We start from the raw sequence: 24,837 nt of genomic DNA, 5'->3' as shown, positions 1-24,837 counted from the left end.
AGGAAAGAGTCTGAGGCTTATGAGGCTCATTTGGAATTTTGGCTCTTACACTTAAACTCCCTGTGTGACTATAAGCAGTTTACTTTGAACTTTTCTGAGCATTGGATTCTTCTTTTCTAAAATAAGAATAATATATCCTATCTGGAAATGTTCGTATAAAACTAAACCCAGTCATCAGTGTGATGTATCTAGCACAGTATCTGGAATGTGTTCAGCACTCAGTGGATGGGTGCTAGAATTATCAATGTCATTGTCAGCATCATTGAAAGATATTCTAAGATTTCTTTAAGTGAGGCAAGGAGAAAAAATATATTAAGGATTTAACAAGAGTAGAAAGTGTCAACATTTACACTGCTTATGAGTGAGTCAATTGATGAGTACAAGGATCATCAGTTAAGGGTGAAGACCAGGTGTTTGGTAGTGGTCAGTGACCAGTGAATTTATAGTGGCACTGTTCTGCTCATTTCTGGGTCTTTTCATAGCATAATCTTTGACGACAGAGCAAAGGAAGGGAAAAGAAACAGTAATGCATGGTTGGGATTTGTTAACCAGATTCACATAAATCTGTTATTTTGAGATTTGTCAGTCTCAAATTACTGCTAAAAAAGTATCCTGTTACATAGTCTATTGCATATGGTACCTAATACATATTGACCACATGTATATACATTGTAATTGAATTATTTCTTAATTTAAACATTAGCATATACAAGGGATTCTCAACTTCTGTAGAACTGACATTTTGGACAGAATAATTCTTTGTCATTGGTGGCAGTCCTGTGCATTGCAGGATGTTTAGCAGCATCCCTGGCTACACTCACTAGATGCAAGTTGCACTTCTCTCCCAAGTGTGATAATCAAACGTGTATCTAGACACAGTCAAATGTCCCAGTGGGGGGATGGGGGGGGAGGGCTAAATCACCTTCAGTTGAGAACTACAGGAATATTCTTAGATATAAGATAGTTGCTAATAAAGGTAAAATGAATAAATGTGTGATATTTAAATTTATAAACTTGCCAGATTTTACAACTCAATAGCAATTCTAAAAAATTTAGCGCTGTATAAAACCAACAGAATTATAGTTACATTCCTTCTGACAGAGAAAATCTGAAAGATAGACTATAATATATATTAAAGAATATAAATAATTGATCTACCTGTGTACTTTGCTTTTACTTGAGAATGTTTTACAAACTTCTAATTCATCTGTTTTGCTTGAATATTTACCAAGGCAAAGTGATTATTTCTATATATTTTTAAATCCTCTACATATTCTGTTATCATTTCATGACACATTGCAAGTGTTTTAAGCAAAAATTATGTGTGTTTTATTTTCTAGTTGTTTTTTATCCTTATTACTGGTGGCCGCTGTGGTGTGGAAGATCAAGCAAACATGTTGGGCTTCTCGACGGAGAGAGGTAACAGTAATATTACTTAACCTTTTGTTTAAAGATTCAAGCAAACATATGGATCTGTATTCCTTAATTGACATCCTCCTTCCAAATAGCGATTTTCAAATCAGTTTCATTTATTAAGATTGAGCAAGTCAATCTAGTATTTTTTAAGCTTTAGAGCAAAATTTGCCACTGTCATTTTAAATCAGTATCTGTAGAAGCATTGGTTAGTTGCAGTTTTTTTAAAATAGTGTTAGAATTTATAGTGGATACCAATATGAATTTTGTTGCTTAAATAACCTGCAGTCTATTTAATTTAGGTAGTTATACTATGAAAACATTATTTTTATAACTTACAATTTAAAAGAATATTCTGAGCAATAAATATTAATTTTTGGTTTGTATCTTGTAGAATTCTTTTTTTTGGTAATCAGATCTTTTTCATGGGTATCTGATAATCCAAGTATGTTCGAATTATACCTCAATTTGACACATTTCTATATCAGAATTAATCATGTGTGTCCCTTGTAATCTTAAAATTGATAAAAACAGTAATACTCTTACAGAACAACAGCTGATGATGTAAATATATTATACAAATATAGTTTCCTAACTTTGTATGTATTAGTTAATTGAAAGGAACAAAGAAATATAATATGAGGATCCTAAATGTGCAGTAGATTTATTGTTCTATACCTCATATAATGAAAAAGCGTTTCTGTTTTTATTAATATTATTATATTCTATTACTTTTTATTTTTTATAAATTTATTTATTTATTTTTGGCTGCATTGGGTCTTCATTGCTGCGCGCGGGCTCTCTGTAGTTGCGGCAAGCGGGGGCTACTCTTTGTTGTGATGCGCAGGCTTCAGTAGTTGTGATGCGTGGCGTTCAGTAGTTGTGGCTCGCAGGCTCTAGAGTGCAGGCTCAGTAGTTGTGGCGCACGGGCTTAGTTGCTGTGTGACATGTGGGATCTTCCTGGACCAGGGCTCGAAGCCGTGTCCCCTGCATTGGCAGACGGATTCTTAACCACTGTGCCACCAGGGAAGTCCGCCTGTTACTATTAATATTAGTATTATTAGCATTCTATTTGCTGTTGCATTTCCCAGTATATTTTTATACGTTTACAATGTATAGCAGAGATATAATTACTTACCTTCTTGTTTTCCACATATACGATTATATTTAAAAACAATCCAGAATATTCCAAATTATAAAATTAGTAAATGACGTGAGTTCTTCTCAATTATTCTCCTATTTTCAAACATCCAGTGCCTACCTATAATATATTTGCAAACTTGACACCACTGCAAATAAATTACTTACCCTAGTTCTCTCCACCTCTCTGATTTTCTATACATGGGCAGTGCAACATTAGTGAGAATTTACTTGGTATGGTCCTATGATAAAATGTAATCCAACTTAAAAGGAATTTTTAAAATATTAATATATAAATATTTTGCAAAAAGTGGAATTCTGTGTGGAGATAAACAATCTTCTACACATGCTAGACAATCTATTAAGGTAAAAGTATGGATTCAGGAAGAAAAAACAAGTGGTAGTCAGGCAGTATGAAGACATTCCATAATGGAGTAGAGCAAGTGGCTATTTATGCCTTTTATCATTAGAAGAGAAGTTAGGCTCAATCAGGGAGCCTAGGTTCTCACTTCATAATGACTAGCAATGTTTAAATATCTGATTTCTAAAGTTTATAAAATGTAACTGTATAAAGATAGAATTGTGAAAACATCGATGTACAACTCTGCCATTAACTAGGTGGGTAAGCAGTCTAATTTAATTCAGTTTCCTCTAAAGAGAGGCGTCGTACTATATAACTTATTCTCAGTTTGAGGTTCCTAGAGCTCTAGGAACGTTTATATGTAATGACTAAAGTTTAGAAACTATTAAATATTTGAGAAAAATAATGGGAATTGTTCATTTAACTGTGAAACTTTCACACTTTTCAAAATGACAAATTGCTTTTGGTTAATATATCACCTCAGTATAGTATGTAGTTTATTACATATTATCAGAAGCTCAGGCCAGCTGATATTACTTTAATTTTTAAAATACAAATATGAATTTATTTTTTGATTAGAAGTCAAAATCTAAGTATGTGTTGCACATGTGAGAATGGAGGAAAAATAGGAAGGAAGGGAGAACTAGATTAGGGACCTCTGGGCCAGTTCTAATCTGTGGTTCTAAATGTTACTATGTCCTCTTGATAATCCTCAATTTAATGTCCTTCTTTCCAAGTCTTCCAGGTAATGAATCTTTGTTAAAGAATATAATAATATTTGCATTTAATTTGCTACCTCTACCAAAATACAAAATCTGTCCTGTTGAGAGGTCATGTCATGTTACAATATCATGTTAAAAAATATTATGGGGAATTTTATCATTTTTAATTTTATTAAATCTGTTAAATACAAATTTCTAAATGTCTTAGAAACCATTCATATGTTGATGCCCAAAGTAAAGATGATATTATTTTGATGACTACCAGGCATCTATTTAGCTAATAATTTTTATATTATTAAAAGATTGTCATTTTGGTTTTAGAGACCCAATGACTTTTAACTACACAATTGTAGCTAATATGATAATCCCATTTATAGACTTTATATAAATGGGGTAAAAATGTGTTTTTATCTGTCTTTATTCAGTTTTAACTATTAGATTAACACTAATATTCCCCAAAGGAAAATACCTCAATATTTTTTCTTTATATGGAGATGTTACTTTCTCCAAAGCATTAAGACATCAATTATTGTAAACCTCAGAGGACCTCTATGAGTAGTAGAATGACAGTTTATCTTTAACAGTAAATGAAGGTTATTTAAAGGATTCTTCCTTCTTGGTATTTCTGTAATTTTGTTATAGGAATTGTATTACTTGGTTTTCTAAATATAAGGACTGTTTTAAAATGAAAATAATCTTTAGACATTTAAAAAATATATTGTGTTAATTAAACCAGACATATTGCTTTTTTGTTTTTAACTATTCGAAGGTTTGGGTCTCATAAACACACACGTACATTTTTTTGTGTTATAATTTTAATATCAGAAGCCCATTAATAATGTTATGCCTTTGAATCATACCCCTTGAATTCAGGGGCTCTTAAAAACACAAAAATGAAACTATAAAGGACCTTAATTTTAATGTTACCTCTTCATATGGGAGCTCGAAACCCATTTCTGTGATAACCCTATTAAAAATATGAAAGTTTCGTGTGCATGTGTGTGGAGGGGATGCTGTGCTAATTAATGGAAACAATAAGTGGACATTGATAGGTGGAAATATTATAAAATATGAGAAGGATGAGTTTATTTTTATAGCTTATGCTTATTACAGAGGTCTTGAAAACGTTGAGATTCAAAGGCACCTTGAAGTTTAGATAAATAGTCATTACATTACAAAAACATTTGTTAGGGCCAGGTATATATTAAAAGGAGACTTTTTTTTTTTTTTTTTTTTTTTTTGCGGTACGCGGGCCTCTCACTGTTGTGGCCTCTCCCATTGCGGAGCACAGGCTCCAGACACGCAGGCTCAGCGGCCATGGCTCACGGGCCCAGCCGCTCTGCGGCATGTGGGATCCTCCCGGACCGGGGCACGAACCCGTGTCCCCTGCATCGGCAGACAGACTCACAACCACTACACCACCAGGGAAGCCCAAAAGGAGACTTTTTAAATAGCATCGTCATACTTAATAATTTTCATGTTTAAACTAAAATATGTGTTTTTAATAGGTATTAAAGGCACAAACCCATTAAAATTTTATAACTACTCCTTGCAATAAAGGTATTTAATCTTATATTTGACTAACATAAGTGGAAATATCATGCATATCTTAATAGTTATAAGAAGTTAAAATTTTCAGTTAACAACATTTATTCCTATATATTTTGGGTGGCTTAACTGTAGTATGCCTCCATTAAAATCTAACTGGAAAATCTGTAGAATAATAGATCCCATAAGCAAAGGTAAGGTTATATTAATCAACTTCATATTACTAGTAGGTTTGTGTATTTGAATGATTATATTTCCTGTACCAGGAACTTTTATTTCTTTTATTCTCTTTACAGTTCTTTAAATAATAAAAAATATATTAATATAGATCATTACCACATTATTTGCTTATAATTCATAGTATAGTATGCATCTCTAATGCTTAAAAATCAATAAGAACAATATTGTCAGGGATAAGTCAATGTCCAATGATTAACTCATCTTGTGTTCATGATGCTCTATTTTCCTGCACATTTCACAGTCACGCAGCATAAAACCTAAATTTTAATTTAACATAATCAACCTGAAATTTGAGTTAAAAATAATAAACTAAACCCCATAAATAGTAGCTCTGAGTGACAAACTACTTTTCTTAAGGCAAGCAGATTAACTCTTTCCTCTGTTTCATGGGCACAAAAAAAACAGAAAAGAATTAATTAATATCATTAAGTTATACTTTACTAAGGAAATGTCATGAGTCAACAAGTTATGATAAAATCATCTCTGAGAGTCTAAATTTGTGGTAAATGGGTTCCTATCTAAATATTATTAATGTAATGCATCATTGTTTACAAAGTAAGTTACTGTACCTCTTTAGAAATACACCCAACTTATTTAGAGAGAGGAGTGGGCACAAAGTGAAGAGAGTAATGAGAAAATGTTACTTTGTGTGGAAAAATTAACATTAATTAATTTAGGTACTGTATGAAACTTCTTGTACAATTTCTTAGTAATTTAAGAATCTGTATTTTATTTTTAATGGTCAAAATTGCAATATCTAGATAAAGCTTTCCATAAAACATGTTCCTTTGTCAAAAAAGCAAGAAGTTTTAAAAATCATTATTAAATAATGAGCTCAAATAAATGTCTGTCTTGGCAGTTAATGGCCTTAGTATCAACTTATTTTTCCTTAACATTTTCTGTAATATTATGACACAAATCAATCATTTGATGTACCACTTAGAAAGAAAAAACTGCCAATTAACTATGGCTCTCTTGCCACTAAGAATATTTGTTTTATACTATTCAAAGGACTCTTACAGAATTACTTAGATATAGATTTTATTGTATATCAACATATATATACATTGAAAGGAAAGTAAAAGCAAAATAAATTGGGTAAGGTATTACCAAAACTTGTTCATAGTCCAGTTTTTCATAAATCACTTTGACTTAGGGAAAAAATGGTTTGTTTATTTCACGTAGTACCATTGACTAGAGTAATCAAGTTTGTGTCTGTGCAGGCAATGACTATATGATAACTGCCATCTGGCCAGTAGTGATTGTACAATTTCATTGATTATAAGACATATCAGACTTCAGATATATTAAAATGTGAAAACAAAGTATGTCTTAGAATCTATAAAATATGGTAGGGCCTACTTTATAAGGTTTATAGTACTAAATGAGTTAATATGTTCTAAATATCCCACTGCCTGTTACTTACCAGACTTCAACAAACGTTAGCAGTTATTGTTTGTTGATACGTAAAATAAAGAATGATTAGCGAGCTTCCCTGGTGGCGCAGTGGTTGAGAGTCCGCCTGCCGATGCAGGGGACACGGGTTCATGCCCCGGTCCAGGAAGATCCCACATGCCGTGGAGCGGCTGGGCCCATAAGCCATGGCCGCTGAGCCTGCGCGTCTGGAGCCTGTGCTCTGCAACGGGAGAGGCCACAACAGTGAGAGGCCCGGGTACGGCAAAAAAAAAAAAAAAAAAAAAAATGATTAGCAATATATTATGCATTCATATTAGTAACAGCAATTCCTGTATATCTAGGATTCTTTTCCTCCTCCATATCCACTTTAACACAGTGGTTCTCAATCTAGCTGGTCCTTTAGAATCACCTGTAGATCTTAAAAAATATATATCCCTGAGTGCCACTCCACTACTCGACCCCCATCAGACCTATAAATCAGAATTTCTTTGAGGCTCAGCTTGATTTATCTATTTTTAAGCCCACAATTGATTGTAATATGCACCATTAGCACTGAAACTCTGCTTTGACTTCTACTCTTAGAGAGATGGAAAACCATTGAAGGGTTTTCCACAGAGGAGTTAAGTGATTTGAGCTAAAAGGATCTGCTTTAAAACTGATAATTCTGCTGCTGTGTTAAAACTAAATTATAGATAGACACCTGTAGACACAGAGAGACTAGTAAGTAGGTTATTACCATACCTGGTGAGAGATGATGATGGCTCAGATCAGGAGGTGGCAGTGGATATGGCAAGAAGTGATTGGATTATGAGTACATATTGAAGATAATAACAGGATCAGATGGATGGGGTGGTGTGAGAAAGAAATAAACCAAGCATAGAGCATGCAGAAAATGAAGGAAATAATAGAGACTAGAGGAGAAATTAATGCAATAGAGAACTGAAAAACAGCGTAGAAAATCAATGAACGTAAGTTGGTTCTTTGAAAGATCAACAAAATTGACAAAATAGCTCAACTGACCAAGAATCAAAGAGAGAAGATTCAAATCACTAAAATCAGGAATGAAAGAGGCAATATTATTACTGATCTTCTCGAGATAAAGAGGCTTCTAAGGGTACTCTATGAACATCTGTAGGCCAACATACTGGATAATTTAGGTGAAAGGGAAGACTCCTGGAAAGGGATAAACTGTCAAAACTGATTCAAGAAGAAATATAAAATCTGAGTCAGACCGGTAACAAGCAGAAAGATTGCATTAGTAATTTAAAAATTTCACACTAGATGGATCAATGTCCTGTCTGCAACAAGCACATGTAACGCCCAGATCTTGCTTTCTAATACAATTTTCAGTTAAAGGAACCAGGGATTTCTGGAGAATTGGCCGATTCTCAGACTGGGATGGGAAATACACAAACTGAGCCTGGAGTTTCTTGTAGTGCCAGAATGTAAGGAATTGTTCAAATACACAAACATACACACACACACACACACACACACACACACACACACACACACACACTACAATGATGAGAGTATGTCAGAGGGATACTAGAGCCACCAGAGACAGCTCCCATGATCGAAACAGGAACAATTTGAGCAATAAAATAAAGTAATATTTTATGATAAGCGGGTATATAAAATAAATATCAATGAACCCATACTGATATAAACAAGTTATTGAATAAATAAATAAATGGAGGAGAATTGATGTTCTCCCACGCAGAAGAATTCAAATAATTTATGTAGGTAGTTTGCCCTTGAGTAGGTGGAGCATAGCTGCACACTCCTTAAGTGTGAGATGAACATGGTGATTTCCTTGCAAAGAACATGGTATGGAATGGGGTAAAAAGAGTAAAACTGAGTCACTTTACAGTGGAGAAGTCTGGCAGACACACCCTTAGCCAGGTGATCAAGGTCGACATCAACAGAGATTAGTCATGGTGATAGTATGTATCTTTGATATGATGTGATAAGAATGGGTCTTTATCTCTGTGGTCTTCCTCCACAAAACCCATAACTCTAATCTAATCATGAGAAAAACATTAGCTCAGTCCTAGTTGAAGAACAATACCTGAATCTAAAAAAAATACTTGATCAGTACTCATCAGAACTGTCAAGCTTTAGGAGACATGACTACTAAATGTAACGTAATATCCTAGAAAGGATCCTGGAACAGAATAAAAAATGGACTTTAGTTAATAATAATGTATCAATATTGGTTCACTAATTGTCACAAATATACCATAGTAATGCAAAATGATACTAATAGGAGAAACTGGGTATGGGACATACTGAAACTCTGAAATATCTTTGCAATTTTTCTATATATCTAAAACTATTACAAAATGAAATTATTTTTTAAACTTGTCACAAAGAAAAGGCTAGACTCAGATGGCTTAACTGGTGAATCCTACCAAACATTTAAAGAAGAATTAATATCAGTCTTCACAAACTCTTCCAAAAAAATAGAAGAGGAAGGAACGCTTCCCAACTCTTTCTGTGAGGCCAGTATTATCCTGATACCAAATACAGACTACAACATAAGCACAGACCAATATCCCTTATGAATACACACAAAAAACATCCTCAACAAAATACTAGCAAACTGAAACCAAAAACACATGAAAGAATTATACACTATGGCCAAGGAGGATTTATCTCATGAATGTAAGACTGGTTCAATGTATGAAAATCAGTCAATACAGTACACCATATCAATAGAATAAAGGACACTAATCACATGAGAATCGCAATAGATAGTAAAAAAAAAAAAAAAAAGCCAAACCCTTTCATTATAAAACACTGAACAAACTAAAAGCGAAAGCAAACTTAACCTGGTAAAGGGTGTCTATGAAAAACACATAGCTAGTTAACATCATATTTAAAGAATTCTTCCCTAAGATCAGGAACAAATCAAGGATGTCCACTCTTAACGTTTCTGTTCAACATTGTACCCAGATGTTCAAGCCAGGGCAATTAGGCAAGGAAATGGGGTAACAGCTGTCCAGATTGGAAAGAAGTAAAACTATCTCTATTAGCAGATGACCTGTTTTTTGTATGAAAATCCTCGGGAAACCACCAAAAGATTATTAGAACTAATAAATGATTTCATTAAACTTATAGAATATAAGATCAATATACAAAAATCAGTTATATTTCTATACACAAATAATGAACAATCTGAAAAGGGAATTAAGAAAACAATTTGATTTAAAATAACATCAATACGAATAAATTACTTAGGAAAAAATTTAAGAAGATAAGTATGAAACTTATACTCTGAAAACTACAAAACATTGTTGAAAGAAATTAAAAAGATTTAAATGAATGGTAAGGTATTCCTAGTTGGTAGATTGGAAGACTTTATATTGTTAAGATGGCAGTATTTCCCAACTGATACACAGATTCGGCATGATCCCTATCGAAACACCAACTGGCTTCTTAGTAAAAATTGACAAGAGAATCCTAAAATTCATATAAAAATTCAGAGGACCCCGAATAGCTAAAACAATTTTGAAAAAGAGGAGCAAAGCCGGAAGACTCACACTTCCTAAATTCAACTCACTGCAGAGCTACATTAATCAGTTTGGTGAGCTTACTGGCATAAGGATGGACATACGATCAACAGAATAAAATTGAGAGTCCAGAATTTTACAGTCAGTCGATCTTCTACAAGGGTTTTAAGACAATTAAATTGGGGAAAGATTAGTCTTTCCAACAAATGATGTTGGGCAACTGGATAGCCACATGCAAAAGAATGAAGTTGGACCGATACTTGACACCATCCACAAAATTGAGGGAACAATACACATAGATGTAAGAGCTAAAACTAAAAAATCTGTAGAAGAAAACACAGGAATAAATTTTCCTGACCTTGAAAAGTCCTCTTAGATATGACACCAAAACACAAGTGGCAAAAGAAAAAGTAGATAAATTGGAATTCATCAAAATTAAAAACTTTTGTGCTTTAAATAAAACCATCAAGAAAGTGAAAAGACAACCTAAAGAATGAGAGTAAATGTTTATAAATCATTTATCTAAGTGACTTGTATCTAAATATATAAAGAACTCTTACAACTCAATAAAATAACAAATGATTCAATTAAAAATAGCCAAAGGATTATGACTGGGCATTTCTCCAAATGAGGTATATAAATGGCTAATAAACATATGAAAAGGTGCTCAGCAACATTAGCCACCAGGAAAATAGAAATAAAACCCACAAAATACCACTTCACACCCACTAGGATGGTTATGATCAGCAATAATATATGTTATTATTCACCAATAATTATCACCATTAACTACCAATATTCATCAATAAGTATCACCAATTATCACTAATAATAAATGATAATAATAAATTGAGGATGTGGAGAAATTTAATGCCTCATACATTGTTTCTGGGTATGTAAAATGGTGCAGCCACTTTGTAATACAGTCTGTCAGTTTCTCAAAAGGTTAAAGTCTCCTTATGACCCAGCAATGTCACCCCTAGGTATATACCGTAGAGAAATGACAACATAGATAAACAGAAAAACTTGTACATAAATATTTTTAACAACATTATTCATAATAGCCATAAAGCAAAACATCCCAGCTCTCCATCAGCAGATGAGTGAATAGTGTGATATATTTGTAAATGGAATGTTACACTGTATTAGAAAAGAATGAAGTCCTGATAGATGCTGTAACAATGGATGAACCTTGACAACATTAGGCAAATCTATAGAGACAGAAAATTCGTGGTTGTCTTGGGCTGTGGGGTGCCTGGTGGGTGAGGAGTGAGGGGTGGCTGAATAGCAAGTGATTGCTAATAGGTACAGAGTTTCTTTGTGGGGTATTGGAAATATTTAAAATTAGGTTGTGTTGACTGTTGCACAGCTCTATGAATATACTAAATATCATTTAATTTACACTTGAAATGGCTGAATTGTATTGTATATGAATATCTCAAAATAGCTGTTAAAAAAGGAGAGAGAGAGAGAGGTTAGGAGGAGGAAGAGAGAACTTAAAGCATGAAGTGTAGATAACTCTTAAGAGGTTTTTTGCTTCAATGGGGCAGAGTGTATATACTTTACACTCCTGCCTTTTGTTGTAGAGGAATTTACTTTCAGTGCTTCAGTCTAAAGCTAATCCTTCCACTTGTGCACTGGATGGCCCTCGTTGGATCATGTAGATAAGGCAACCATATAGTTGATTGAACTTAAACAAAACGAGCACACACATTTAAACTGGTTATTTAATTCTGATGTTTTGTAATGTAAATGGAATGTTCATTAATATAGTACAGCAAAGCAAGTAAATTATATCTTATTCTTGTAGTCTAACATAGATGCTTCTCATTTACAATCATTTATGTGGGTCAATGTAAAAAGGAAACAGAATTAAAAATCTATTTTTTGTTTTATTTACACCTGCTAGATGATTAGGGACTAGTATGTTCTCTCTTACATCTAAATACCTGATTAGTAAAAGAATTTTGACTTATCAGAAGTTGCATTGTTTTTGCTGAAATATTATCTTTTTTAAAGTAAAAGATATTATTTCAAGGTATATGATCTTTTGTATTGCATAAATTATTGTGGAATGATGGAAGTAGAATTTCTCAGAATTGTATTCAGATCCGGGTCTGGCACATTAAAAGCTGAGTGTATGGGTGATAGTATTACCAGCATTCCATATTAACATCGTTCATATTTTGTAAATTGTTGTTTAAAATAAAAGAACTGTCGCATTTAAGAATATGCCATAATTTTCACATCTGTATATGAGGATCCCTCTGCCTACCTCCTACCTCCTTCCTACAGTGTCCTCCCCACCCCCCGACTGCATACTTTTTTGCTAGCTGTATACTATTAATACTTGGGCATTTATATATACTTTTTATTTTTATAAATTTACTTATTTATTTAATTTTTTTTTTTTGGCTGCGTGGGGTCTTCATTGCCGCGTGAGGGCTTTCTCTAGTTGCGGTGAGCAGGGGCTATTCTTCATTGCAGTGCGCAGGCTTCTCATTGTGGTGCCTTTTGTTGTTGTGGAGCATGGGCTCTAGGTGCGCCGGCTTCAGTAGTTGTGGCACGCGGACTCTAGAGCGCCGGCTCAGTAGTTGTGGCGCACGGAGCTTAGTTGCTCCGTGGTATGTGGGATCTTCCCAGACCAGGGCTCGAACCCGTGTCCCCTGCATTGGCAGGTGGATTCTTAACCACTGCGCCACCAGGGAAGTCCCTATATATACATTTAAGCCTAATACATAATTAAGCACTATGTATAATTTTATGAGCTAAAATTTCTTCTCTTTGTGAACTTTTAAGATACATTCTACTGATTCTAGTTGGTTAGAAAATCTGCTTCTAGCAATTTTTTTTTTAAATTATAACTGAACATGGTTACTGTAATGCATTCCTTGTTAATTGTCCAAAATTAGTTTAGTTATCTAACAGTATATAGTTATCTCAATCATGTACTTAGTATTTTTATTTCAAAATAAAAATGCTTTTATTAATATCAGCATCCCGAAGAATTGATTTTCCCAATAATTCAACCACATTATAAGGAACATAAAAACAGTATTAAATTGAAACATCTAGATATTGTGCACCCTCCATCACTGGTAGTGGTTTACTGTAATAGGGATTCTCAATCAAAGAGGACATTTCAAAATAGTATAATTTGAAAAAGCCTCCTCTGGTTGATTTTGATGTCCCCTTTAGAGAGGCAATTCTCTTTTCTTTCTCATCCCCAAGAGTCACAGCTGTACTGGAAATAATGCTAAATTGGCATTTGACACATACTGTCATTATCAAGAAATTACCTGGTATTCTTGCTACATAGTATATTGCATTTATTTATTTTTAAAGTCTTTTAATATCTGCATAATTATGGTCTAATTTGGTTTGTTGTCATTCACTGAAATGATTCATATACTTTAATTGTAATATCTAGGAAAGCCACTATTAGAGTAGTATTGAATGAACATGGTATTCATAGAACATGAATGACTCTAATATTGAAAGTGTTAGCTATGTTAGTATATTAATTTATTTGAGTCTGAAATCACTGTTATATTATAACCAATACTTTGAACAAGGACAGGTAATCACAGCTTGATTCTTTATTCCCCTAGCTCATGAAAACTCATTTCATGTGGTCAAATGGTTTCTGTTCCTTGAGTAGCTAAGGACAAGCACGACTTTTCTCCTCCCTTGTTTTTCTAGACATGTTTTCCATTTTTTTGGTAATTTATTTCACAAAATTTTATTCTAATAGTGGAAGAGAATATTTAAGTCAGTTCTCTCTACTGGAAGTAAACATTGGGCACATTGCTGACAAATCAAACATCATTTTTATTCCCTTGTTTGCATTTTTTAATATCTGTTTTTAATAAGTGATATGTCTGTGTTTCAAAATTCAAAATTTGCACCCCTGTTCCCTAATTACTCAATTGTCTCCTTCCCAGAGCCAATCAGTGTTATCAGGGTTTTTTGTTTTTGAATTCTTTTGAAGTTATTTAATGCATACACAAGTAACTGTGAACATACCTTTTTCCCTTTATTATTTACTCTAATGATAGCATACTATATACACCTGTTTGGAAGATTTTAACTTTAAAATTCTGAGTAATTCTTATAATTCTAAATTATTACTTTTTTAAAGTAATATTGCATATCTAATAATGAGGAGTCAAAAATGTAAAACTAATATTTTCGTGGTATATCACATTTTGCCCATTTTTAATTTCTTTCTCTTTACTATTTATTTCTATTGTGAAGTCATGCACTTAGAATATTCTTTCAAAGAGATTTTTGAAGAATTCCAGGATACCGTTTTAGCTATTAATTCTGAGAAATAATTCTTTTTTAAAATTTTATTGAAGTATAGTTGATTTACAATGTTATGTTAATTTCTGCTGTACAGCAAAGTGACTCAGTTACACACATATATGTCCTTTTTCATATTCTTCTCCATTATGGTTTATTACAGGATATTGAATATAGTTCCCTGTGCTGTATAAGACCTTGTTGTTTATGCATCCTATATGTAATAGTTTGCATCTGCTAACCCCAAACTCCCAATAATTCCCTCCCCAACCCCCTCTCCCCCTTGGCAACCACAAGTGTGTTCTCAGTGTCTGTGAGTCTGTTTCTGTTTCAGAGGTGTGTTCATTTGTGTCGTACTTTAGATCCCACATATAAGTGATATCATATGGTATTTGTCTTTTGCTTTCTCACTTACTTCGCTTAGTATGATAATCTCTAGGTCCATCCATGTTGCTGCAAATTTCATTCTTTTTATGTGTGTGTGTGTGTGTGTGTGTGTGTGTGTGTGTGTGTGTATCACATCTTCTTTATCCATTCATGTATCGATGGACGTTCAAATTGTTTCCGTGTCTTCACTATTGTAAATGGTGCTGCTGGGAACATAGATGCACATGTATCATTTCGAATTATAGTTTTGTTTGGGTATATGTCCAGGAGAGGCATTGCTAGATCATATGACAACTCTATTTTTAGTTTTTTGAGCAATCTCCGTACTGTTATCCATAGTGGCTGAACCAATTCACATTCCCACCAACAGTGTAGGAAGGTTCCCTTTTCTTCACACCTTCTCCAGCATTTATTATCCGTAGACGTTTTCATGACGGTCATTCTGACTGATGTGAGGTGGTACCTCATTGTAGTTTTGATTTGCATTTATCTAATAATTAGCAAAGATGAGCACCTTTTCATGTGCCTGTTGGCCATGTGTATGTTTTCTTTGGAGAAATGTCTATTTAGGTCTTCTGTGCCCTTTTCAGTTGGGTTGTTTGTCTTTTTGTTATTGAATTGTATGAGCTGTTTGTATATTTTGGAAATTAAGCCCTCGTAGGTCATATCATTTGCAAATATTTTCTCCCAGTCCATAGGTTGTCTTTTCGTTTTGTTTATGGCTTCCCTTGCTGTGCAAAATCTTATAAGCTTGATTCGGTCCCATTTGTTCATTTTGCTTTTATTTCTGTTGTCTTGGAAGACTGACCTAAGAAAACATTGCTATGATTTATGTCAGAAAATGTTTTGCCTATGTTCTCTTCTATGAGTTTTATAGTGTCTTGTCTTATATTTAAGTCATTTTGAGTTTGTTTTTGTGTATGTTGTGAGGGTGTGTTCTAACTTCATTGATTTACATGCAGCTGTCCAACTTCCCCAACACCACTTGCTGAAGAGACTGTCTCTTCTCCATTGTATATCCTTGCCTCCTTTGTCAAAGATTAATTGTCCATAGGTGTGCGGGTTTATTCCTAGGCTCTCTATTCTGTTCCGTTGATCTGTATGTCTGTTTTTGTGCCAATACCATGATGTTTTGATTACTCTAGCTTTGTAGAATCATCTGAAGTCTGGTAGGGTTATGCCTCCTGCTTTGTTCTTTTTCCTCAGGATTGCTTTAGCAATTCTATGTCTTTCATGGTTCCATATACATTTTAGGATTACTTGCTCTAGTTCTGTGAAAAATGTCATGGGTATTTTGATAGGGATCACATTAAGTCTGTAGATTGCTTTGGGTAGTATGGCCATTTTAACAATATTAATTCCTCCAGTATAAGAGCATGGGATATTCTTTCCATTTCTTTGAGTCATCTTCATTTTCCTTTATTAATGTTTTGTAGTTCTAAGCATATGTCTTTTACCTCCTTGGTGAGTTTTATTCCTAAATAGTTTATTATTTTTTGAGGCAATTTTAAAAGGGATTGTTTGTTTATGTTCCCTTTCTGATACCGAGAAATAATTCTTAAAACCTCACCCCAGTGGAGTACCTCTCAAAAACTCATTGCTCTTACCCATGTAAGGAAATTTATAATAATAATCATGTAAGGAAAATTACTAAGGATTTCAGTAAGAAATTTAAGGCACAGAAAGCTAAATTATAATCTTAGAGAGTTAAATTAAAATACTGGCAAACTGCTTTTGTCTATGTTATAAATTCTTTGAAATATGAATAAATGGAAAATAATAAGAAAATTTGACTTCTGCTATTTTTCCTTCATTTAAATTTTAAAAATAATTATATGTAAATAGTTTTATGTTGGTGTAGAAAGACTATATAATTGTATAGTCATTATATCATGCAATTATAAGTTTGTATGATAGCGTTGTGTTAAAGGGTGGTACAGACTTATGGCACTCAAGTACTGGTCTTCCACCTAGTGCATTTAGAGCAGTTTGTATTTACTTACCTTGGCCCTATTTCCTTGCTTTGGAAATTGACTTACAATGATTTTGAAACACAGACTCTCCAACTGCTAATAATTTGAAGTATGGTAATAGCTAAATTTATTAGTGTTATCATTTTTATTATTTTTTGGTTGCGTTGGGTCTTCATTGCTGCATGCTGGCTTTCTGTAGTTGCGGTGAGGCGGGGCTACTCTTCATTGAGGTGTGTGGGCTTCTCGTTGTGGTGGCTTCTCTTGTGGTACACGGGCTCTAGGCACACGGGCTTCAGTAGTTGCATCACATAGGCTCAGTAGCTGCAGTGCCCTGGCTTTAGGGCACGCAGGCTCAGTAGTTGTGGTGTCTGGGCTTAGTTGCTCCATGGCATGTGGGATCTTCCTGGACCAGGGCTCAAACCCGTGTCACCTGAATTGGCAGGTGGATTCTTAACCACCGCGCCACCAGGGAAGTCCCAACATCTAAATTTAAAACTTGCACATGGTCAGTATTTTTAAGTAAATTGTGTAAGATTGTAATTAAAAATCCAGAAGTCATCACTTGTGTATTGGAAATTTCCCTTCGACTATCTTTTTTCGGGGTGGGGGGGGCAATTGCTCTGCCTTAATCTTTAATATCCTATCTTTATTTTTATTTATTGCTCTCTATCAATTTTTCTACTCGTATAAAAGTGTATTTTTCTTTAAAATTCCGAGTTATTACTGTAAAATAACATTAGTTTCTATAAAATACAGGTTAGCAAGATCCTATTTAGTCTGTTCCTTTTACAGTGCCTCACTAAAAATATTAACTTCTTATTTATTCTTATTACATCCTGAAGTACTGACATTGTGGACTCCAGAGAGGTTTATAATTGGAACATCATCTTTGACTTTCAGAAACCATACATAATTGTTTAAACAATTCTATATGAAGCCCATAGTTTTGTAATCGAAAGGAGAGAAATACACTATTATTTTAGGCTGGTTTTGTATTATATCATTATAAATAGCTGTGGACAATTTATTATTACTTTCAGAATAGTAATTTGCCTAACAGATGAGCTAACATGAATTAAGCAGTAAATCAGTTTTACTTCCTTTAGATAATTAGTAATTTACATATAACCTTTGACTATCCTTTTATCTTAGGGTATTGATATAAGTTGCATAAAATTGTTTGCTCTATGGAAAATGCTTTGAAATGCAAAATCTAATTAAAATGCACTATTATTTTAGGACAGTTGTGTTGCTACATGATACTATGGAGACTATTATGAATATTTGAGGAATCTGAATGGAATGTGTAAGGAAGCTAAATTGTAACTTCTATGCACTACTATAGGTATTTTTATCAATCATTTGAAACAAGTGAAACTGTCAAAAGTATTTCATTTTTTATATATACTATAAAAACAGTACTAGAAATAGTGCTGTTGTTGCCATATTATGCTACCTGGCCTATTTCAAGTCAGGCACACATTAAAAGGATAAGTTTGTAAGATACACTAGGTAAGAGGGAAGACTTATTGTGAATGTAGGCATCCTGCCCAGAGGCTCTGACACAGACCCGTGGAGGCTGCCCCAAAAGTGAGGGCATCAACACATTTACAGCCAATTAATTGCACATCAGTTGGTGAACCATACATCAATTACTGGCAGCTGAAATCCAGTTTTGGAGAAAACATGGTAAATGATGTACCTGTCTGTCAGCTAGGTCATATGAAAAGTATTTGTCAAGAACATCTTATTTGCTTAACACACATTGTTTAGCAGCTGCTCAATATTGGGTAAACAATTGTTGCATTTCATTTTAAAACTCTGTAAAGTTCTTAGGCTTTTTAAAGATTGAAAGTAGAATCTTGTGCTGGCTGGAAGCTTATGTGTCTAGATAATTATTTTCCAGAATTTTAATACCTTGGATAATAGCTTAGTAATCTTAAATTTTTACAAATTAGAATGAATGCTTTTTTGGACTGCTGTTCCTTTTTTTCTTTAGTATTGTGGTAAAATGGACTACTGTTTTAATAATTCTTTGAGATGTATTTGGGTAATTTCTCTTCCACTGAAACATCTCATTTTGTTTCAGAGAGTAATTAAAAATTGGGGTTTGCTAATTAAATCTGTTTTTCATTTAATTTTTTTAACATCTTTATTAGAGTATAATTGCTTTACATTGTTTTAGTTTCTGCTATATAACAAAGTGAATCAGCTGTACGTATACACATAGCCCCATATCCCCTCCCTCTTGTGACTCCCTCTCACCCTCCCTATCCCACCCCTCTAGGTGGTCACACAGCACCGGGCTGATCTCCCTGTGCTATGCGACTGCTTCCCACTAGCTATCTATTTTACATTTGGTAGTGTATATATGTCCATGCCACTCTCTCACTTGGTCCCAGCTTACACTTCCCCCTCCCCATGTCCTCAAGTCCATTCTCTACGTCTGCATGTTTATTCCTGTCCTGCCCCTAGGTTCTTCAGAACCATTTTTTTTTTAGATTCCATATATATGTGTTAGCATACGGTATTTGTTTTTCTATTTCTGACTGACTTCATTCTGTTTGATGGATCTATTTTATCAAGAAAATATATATTAATTAAAAGTATGTATCAGGGAATTGGTCAGGGATGTTATGCATGCCAACAGTCTATTAAAAGATCAAGAATTGTTAAGATTCATTTCACTTTGATGTCTCTGTTGATAGTTTTAGTCTATTTTTAATTGAAAAGTAAAATCATATACTTATTTAGTCTTTGTTAAGGTGTGATTTGAGATCAGTGCAAGAACATATTTTTTCCTTATTTTGTTAAGACTTACTAATTTTTTACATCTCCTAATTAGCAAATTATCTGCTCATTAGTGAACAACTAGGAGGCATTTTAATAACAGTAAGTTTAATTAGGATGGTGAAAACCAAACAAGTTCTCTAGGAAGCACTTGCAAGGAGAATAATACATAATAAGTTAACAATCACAATGTCTGTGAATCCTTTTTGTTTAACCTTTATAAAACCTTTATAGTCTTGCTACTTGATGAGTGGAATATTTGGTGGCAGCTTGAGTACTGTCATCCTTTATCTAGTTGTTACTCTACTTAATATGCCTCGTTATTGTGCTTAGAATTACTTTTTATTTTTCGTAAGATAAATGTTTGTTGGATTTCAAATGAAGGTGACTTTGACGCTGAAAGCTGGCAGTTAGCGATAACAGTGGAATAACTTTTTATGAGTGTGGGTGCATAGAATCACGTCTGGCAGAGGTTATTGTCATACATAGTAAGTGGCCAGCACTTTGTGCAAGCTATTAAATCTTGGTGATATGTGTTATTTCATTAGAGGAAAAAGGATATTATGGTAAGTCTTTTGTCAGTATTGAAGTTCACAAGAAATGGAACAAATTCTAATTGGCTTCATCTTTTTTTATGTGAAAGATTTAATATTGAAACTGATCTTAATAATCTGAGTACAGGAGCATTAAACAAAATAAAGCATATCCATTGAAGTTAGGATATCCATTTACTAAAGTCTGCTTTAGCTTTTTGTTGTAGTATTAAAGATTTTAAATTACAGCAACAATACTTTGGTACCAATATTTTCAGTTAGTATTGACCATAAAGACATAGTGATAATGTCTATAGGAACTGGATGTTACCCCATAATTTTTTTTTGCCAGAATTTAGATTCTAAATATAAAAGCTCTCAGCAGGTTCTTAATGTTTGGCCAAAATTCACATGTTATCTTAGCAAGAATATGATGCAGTGGTTTAAAAGCAAATGTAGACTCTTTTGAACAATATTTTAAAATTGATTTTTCAGTGCATTTTTTAATTTTAATAAAATTTAATTTTTAGATAAGTAATACATTCACATAGTTCAAAAATCAGAAGAAAATAAACATTTATAAATTGAGAAGTTTCACATCTAACTATAACTTTGTCCACCCCTTCAGCCCATGCTCCCATAGAGAACTGTTTATGTGTCCTTCTAAGTTTTTTAATACAAATATCAACATGTGCAGATATGTAATATTTTTTGCCTCATTCCTTATACAAAATAATATAGTTCTGTATTTCCTCAAACCTGAGACATCATGCAATATAAGGCGCATTTTTATGTATCACCAAGAAAAAAAAATGCTGGCAATTAAACTGTGACATGATATTGATTATAAAGTGCATTACAATATCAGAAATATTAAAATGTGAAAAACTTCACACCTTAGAATGAAGAAATGTAGTATGTATCCTCTGCTACACATAACTTTCGTCATTTAACAATATAACTTGAATATCTTTGCATTTCAGAGCTTCTTTATTCCTTTTTTTTTTTTACAGGTATATGGTATTTCATAGAATGATTGTACCTTAGGTTGTTTAGACCCTATAAATAACACTTGCTTTTATTTAGTCCTTGAAACTTTGTACATAGATTACTTTTTATATGTTGAAGTTATAACTACAGTATAAATTCCAAATGGGATTACTGGCTTAATGGTAATCACATTTGTACGTTTTATAACTTTTATCAGAAAGTACAGTTTTAGCGCCATGTTTTTCCAACTGCAGGAAGAGTGTGTTGTCAAACGATCATTGACAAATGTTTATGTTCTGTATCTTTTACCACAATTTTTAAAAACAAAATAAAAAATTTTTTTTTTCCTTGCGTTATGCGGGCCTCTCACTGTTGTGGCCTCTCCCATTTGCGGAGCACAGGCTCCGGACGCGCAGGCCCAGCGGCCATGGCTCACGGGCCCAGCCGCTCCGCGGCACGTGGGATCCTCCCGAAACGGGGCACGAACCCGCGTCCCTGCATCGGCAGGCGGACTCCCAAGCACTGCGCCACCAGGGAAGCCCCATTGACTTCTTGAATAAGAGTAAGATCAAGAATATTTTACTGTGTTTAAGGGACATTTGTTTTTCTTTTCCTGCACTCTTCTTGTTCTTTGCCTACTTTTCTATGAGATTGTTGATTTTTTAAATCTTTATTTCTAGAAATTCTTGATGCTTAGGGAGATTGGCCTTTTTTTTTTCCTCTGGTATGAGTTGTAAATATATCTTCCAGCTTGCTGTTGATTCTTCATTTATTTTTCTTTTAATATGAAGATGTTGTTTATGTTTAATGTAGTCAAATCTCTCAAATTTCTTTTATGGCTTCTGGAATTTGAGTTCAGAGTTAGAAAGACTGCCCACTCCAAGATTATAAAGAAATTTCCCATGTTTTCATCTAGAAATGTTATGGCTTCATTTTTACATTTTTTGTAGACTGTTACTTTGGTGACCCCCCCAATGACCTATATATCCACATGCTGGCACCCTCTGTATACCCTTTCTATCCTGACTCTCCAGTGAGGCTCTGATTACTTTGTCCAATCAAACATGATTGGAGTGATGCTTTGCCAGTTTGTGGCCCAGTCCTTAATTAAGCTGGCAGTTCTTCTTCCATCTTGGAAGCTCACTGTGAAACACTCCTTGGAACCCAGCCACCATGTATTAAAGCAGCCCCAACTGAGAGGCCCATATCAGGGAGAACCAACACCACCAGACAATGGCTTCAACTGAGTTTCCAGTCATCTCCAACTGAGGCAGAATATCCAGGTGTGCTAGACCTTTCAGCCCAGGTGAGCTCTCAATTGAGCCTCCCGTTGATTGCAACCATCCCAGCACGCAGGCAGCATCAAGTGGGGCAGAACTTTCTGGATAACACACGGAATTGTGAGAAATAATGCATTGTTGCTTTAAGCCACCAAATTATTACACAACACCTCAAAAAACTTAGTGGCTTAAAGTAAGAAAAATCATTTGTTTGCTTACAATTTGGGCAGGTGCTTCCTGATTTCAAAACTTACTACAAAGCTGCAGTAACCAAGATAGTGTCATACTGGCAAATGATAGACCTATAGATCACTGGAATAGGATCGAGGGTTGGGAAATTAACTCTTAGACTTGTGATTGATTGCTTTTTGACAAAGTTGCTAAGACAATTCAATTGTGGAAAAATGGCTTTTCAACAAGTTTTGCTGGGACAACTGGATATCCAGATGCAAAAGGAAGAATTTGGATCCTTACCCCAACACCATATAAAAAATTTAACTCAAAATGGGTCACAGACAAAAATTGTAAAAGCTAAAACTATAAAACTCTTAGAAGAAAACAGGAATAAATCTTGATTACCTTGAGTTATATAATGATATTTTAGATATACCACCTAAAGCACAAGTAATAAAAGAAAAAAGTAATACTTTGGACTCCAACAAAATGGAAAAATTTTGTGCTTCAGAACACACCATCAAGAAAGTGAAAAGGCAGTTCACAAAACTGGAGGAAAATATTTGCAAATCACATATCTGATAAGGATATAATGACCAGAAAATATAAAGAATCTTTACAACTCAATGATAAGGCAAATAATCCAATTTAAAAATGGGCAAAGGCTTTGACTAGACATTTCTCCAAAAAATATATATGAATGGCCAATGAGCACATTAAAAATGCTCGCCATCAAGGCCATTTGGGAAATTCAAGTCAAAACCACAATGAGACGGGGGGGGGCATGGATCCCAATGGGTATAGAGATTCTGTTTGGGGTGATGAAAAATACTGGAAATACATAGAGATGAGTGTCACACAACATTGTGAATGTAATTAATGCCATTGAATTTTATGCTCAGAGGGAGTCAAGATGCCAAATTTTGGCATATATATTTTACCACAGTGAAAAAATAGTAAACGTACACATATGCAATAAAATACCATTTCAGGGCTTCCCTGGTGGCGCAGTGGTTGAGAGTACGCCTGCCGATGCAGGGGACATGGGTTCATGCCCCAGTCCAGGAAGATCCCACATGCCATGGAGCAGCTGGGCCCGTGAGCCATGGCCGCTGAGCCTGGGCGTCCGGAGCCTGTGCTCCGCAACGGGAGAGGCCACAACAGTGAGAGGCCCACATACCCCAAAAAACAAAACAAAAAAAACATTTCAGTCTCACTAGGATGGCTACAATAAAAAAGGCAGACAATAACAAGTGTTAGCAAGGATGTGGAGAAATTGGAGCCCTCATACATTTTTGATGGGAATTTAAATGGCACAACTATTTTGGAAAGCACTTGTAAGTTTCTCGAAATGTTAAACATAGAGTTACTACATGACCCAGCAATTCCACTCCTCAGTATCTGTCCAAGGAAAATGAAAAAAATTATCCACACAAAGATGTATATGTGAATATTCATAGCAGCATTCTTCATAATAGCCAGAAAAGTGAAAAGAATTCAATTACCCATCTACTAGTTAAGGAATAAAGAAAATGATAATGAATGAAGCCAGACACAAAATAAACATTGTATGCTTACATTTATATGAAATGTGCAGAAAAGACAAGTAGGTAGAGACTACCTAGGCCTAAATGTGAGAATGAAGAGTGACTGAAAATGGGCAAGAGGTTGCTTTTTGGGTGATGGAAGAGTTCTAATATTAGGTATTATGGTGATGGTTGCACAACTCCCTAAATATATTAAAATTCATTGAATTGTACATTATGGGGAATTTTATGGTATGTATATTACCATTGCAGTAAAATTGTTAAAATAAAAGAAAATCAGAAAGCTCTAGCTACTGAGTGGAGAATTGATCATAGGGGAATAAAAAGCAAAAGTAGGGAGACCAATTTGTAGAGTAGAGTAGTAGCCCATATAAGAGATGATAGTGGTTTGGACTAAGTAGGTGGTAGTAGAGATGGAGAGACAGAGGTAAATTAAGGAGTTGTTTTAGAGGAAGAGTGTATAGTACTTGCTGAGAGATTGAATGTAATGGGTGAGGGAAAGC

General features: G+C 34.2%; 1 protein-coding gene across 1 annotated transcript in view; it reads left to right on the top strand.

The window, feature by feature from the left end:
- The window catches only part of ATRNL1 (attractin like 1), a 713,182-nt gene that overhangs the window by 314,472 nt on the left and 373,873 nt on the right, over positions 1-24,837 (top strand). The window contains exon 26 of the mRNA XM_007469606.1: positions 1,341-1,419. Within this exon, the coding sequence (XP_007469668.1) occupies positions 1,341-1,419 (79 nt within the window). The remainder of the gene's footprint in view (positions 1-1,340; positions 1,420-24,837) is intronic.

The sequence above is a fragment of the Lipotes vexillifer genome, unplaced genomic scaffold, assembly GCF_000442215.2.
Source record: "Lipotes vexillifer unplaced genomic scaffold, Lipotes_vexillifer_v1.1 scaffold240, whole genome shotgun sequence".
Lineage (NCBI taxonomy): Eukaryota > Metazoa > Chordata > Mammalia > Artiodactyla > Lipotidae > Lipotes > Lipotes vexillifer.
The sequence above is the reverse complement of the archived record's forward strand: the minus strand, read 5'-3'. Positions and strand labels throughout refer to the sequence as shown.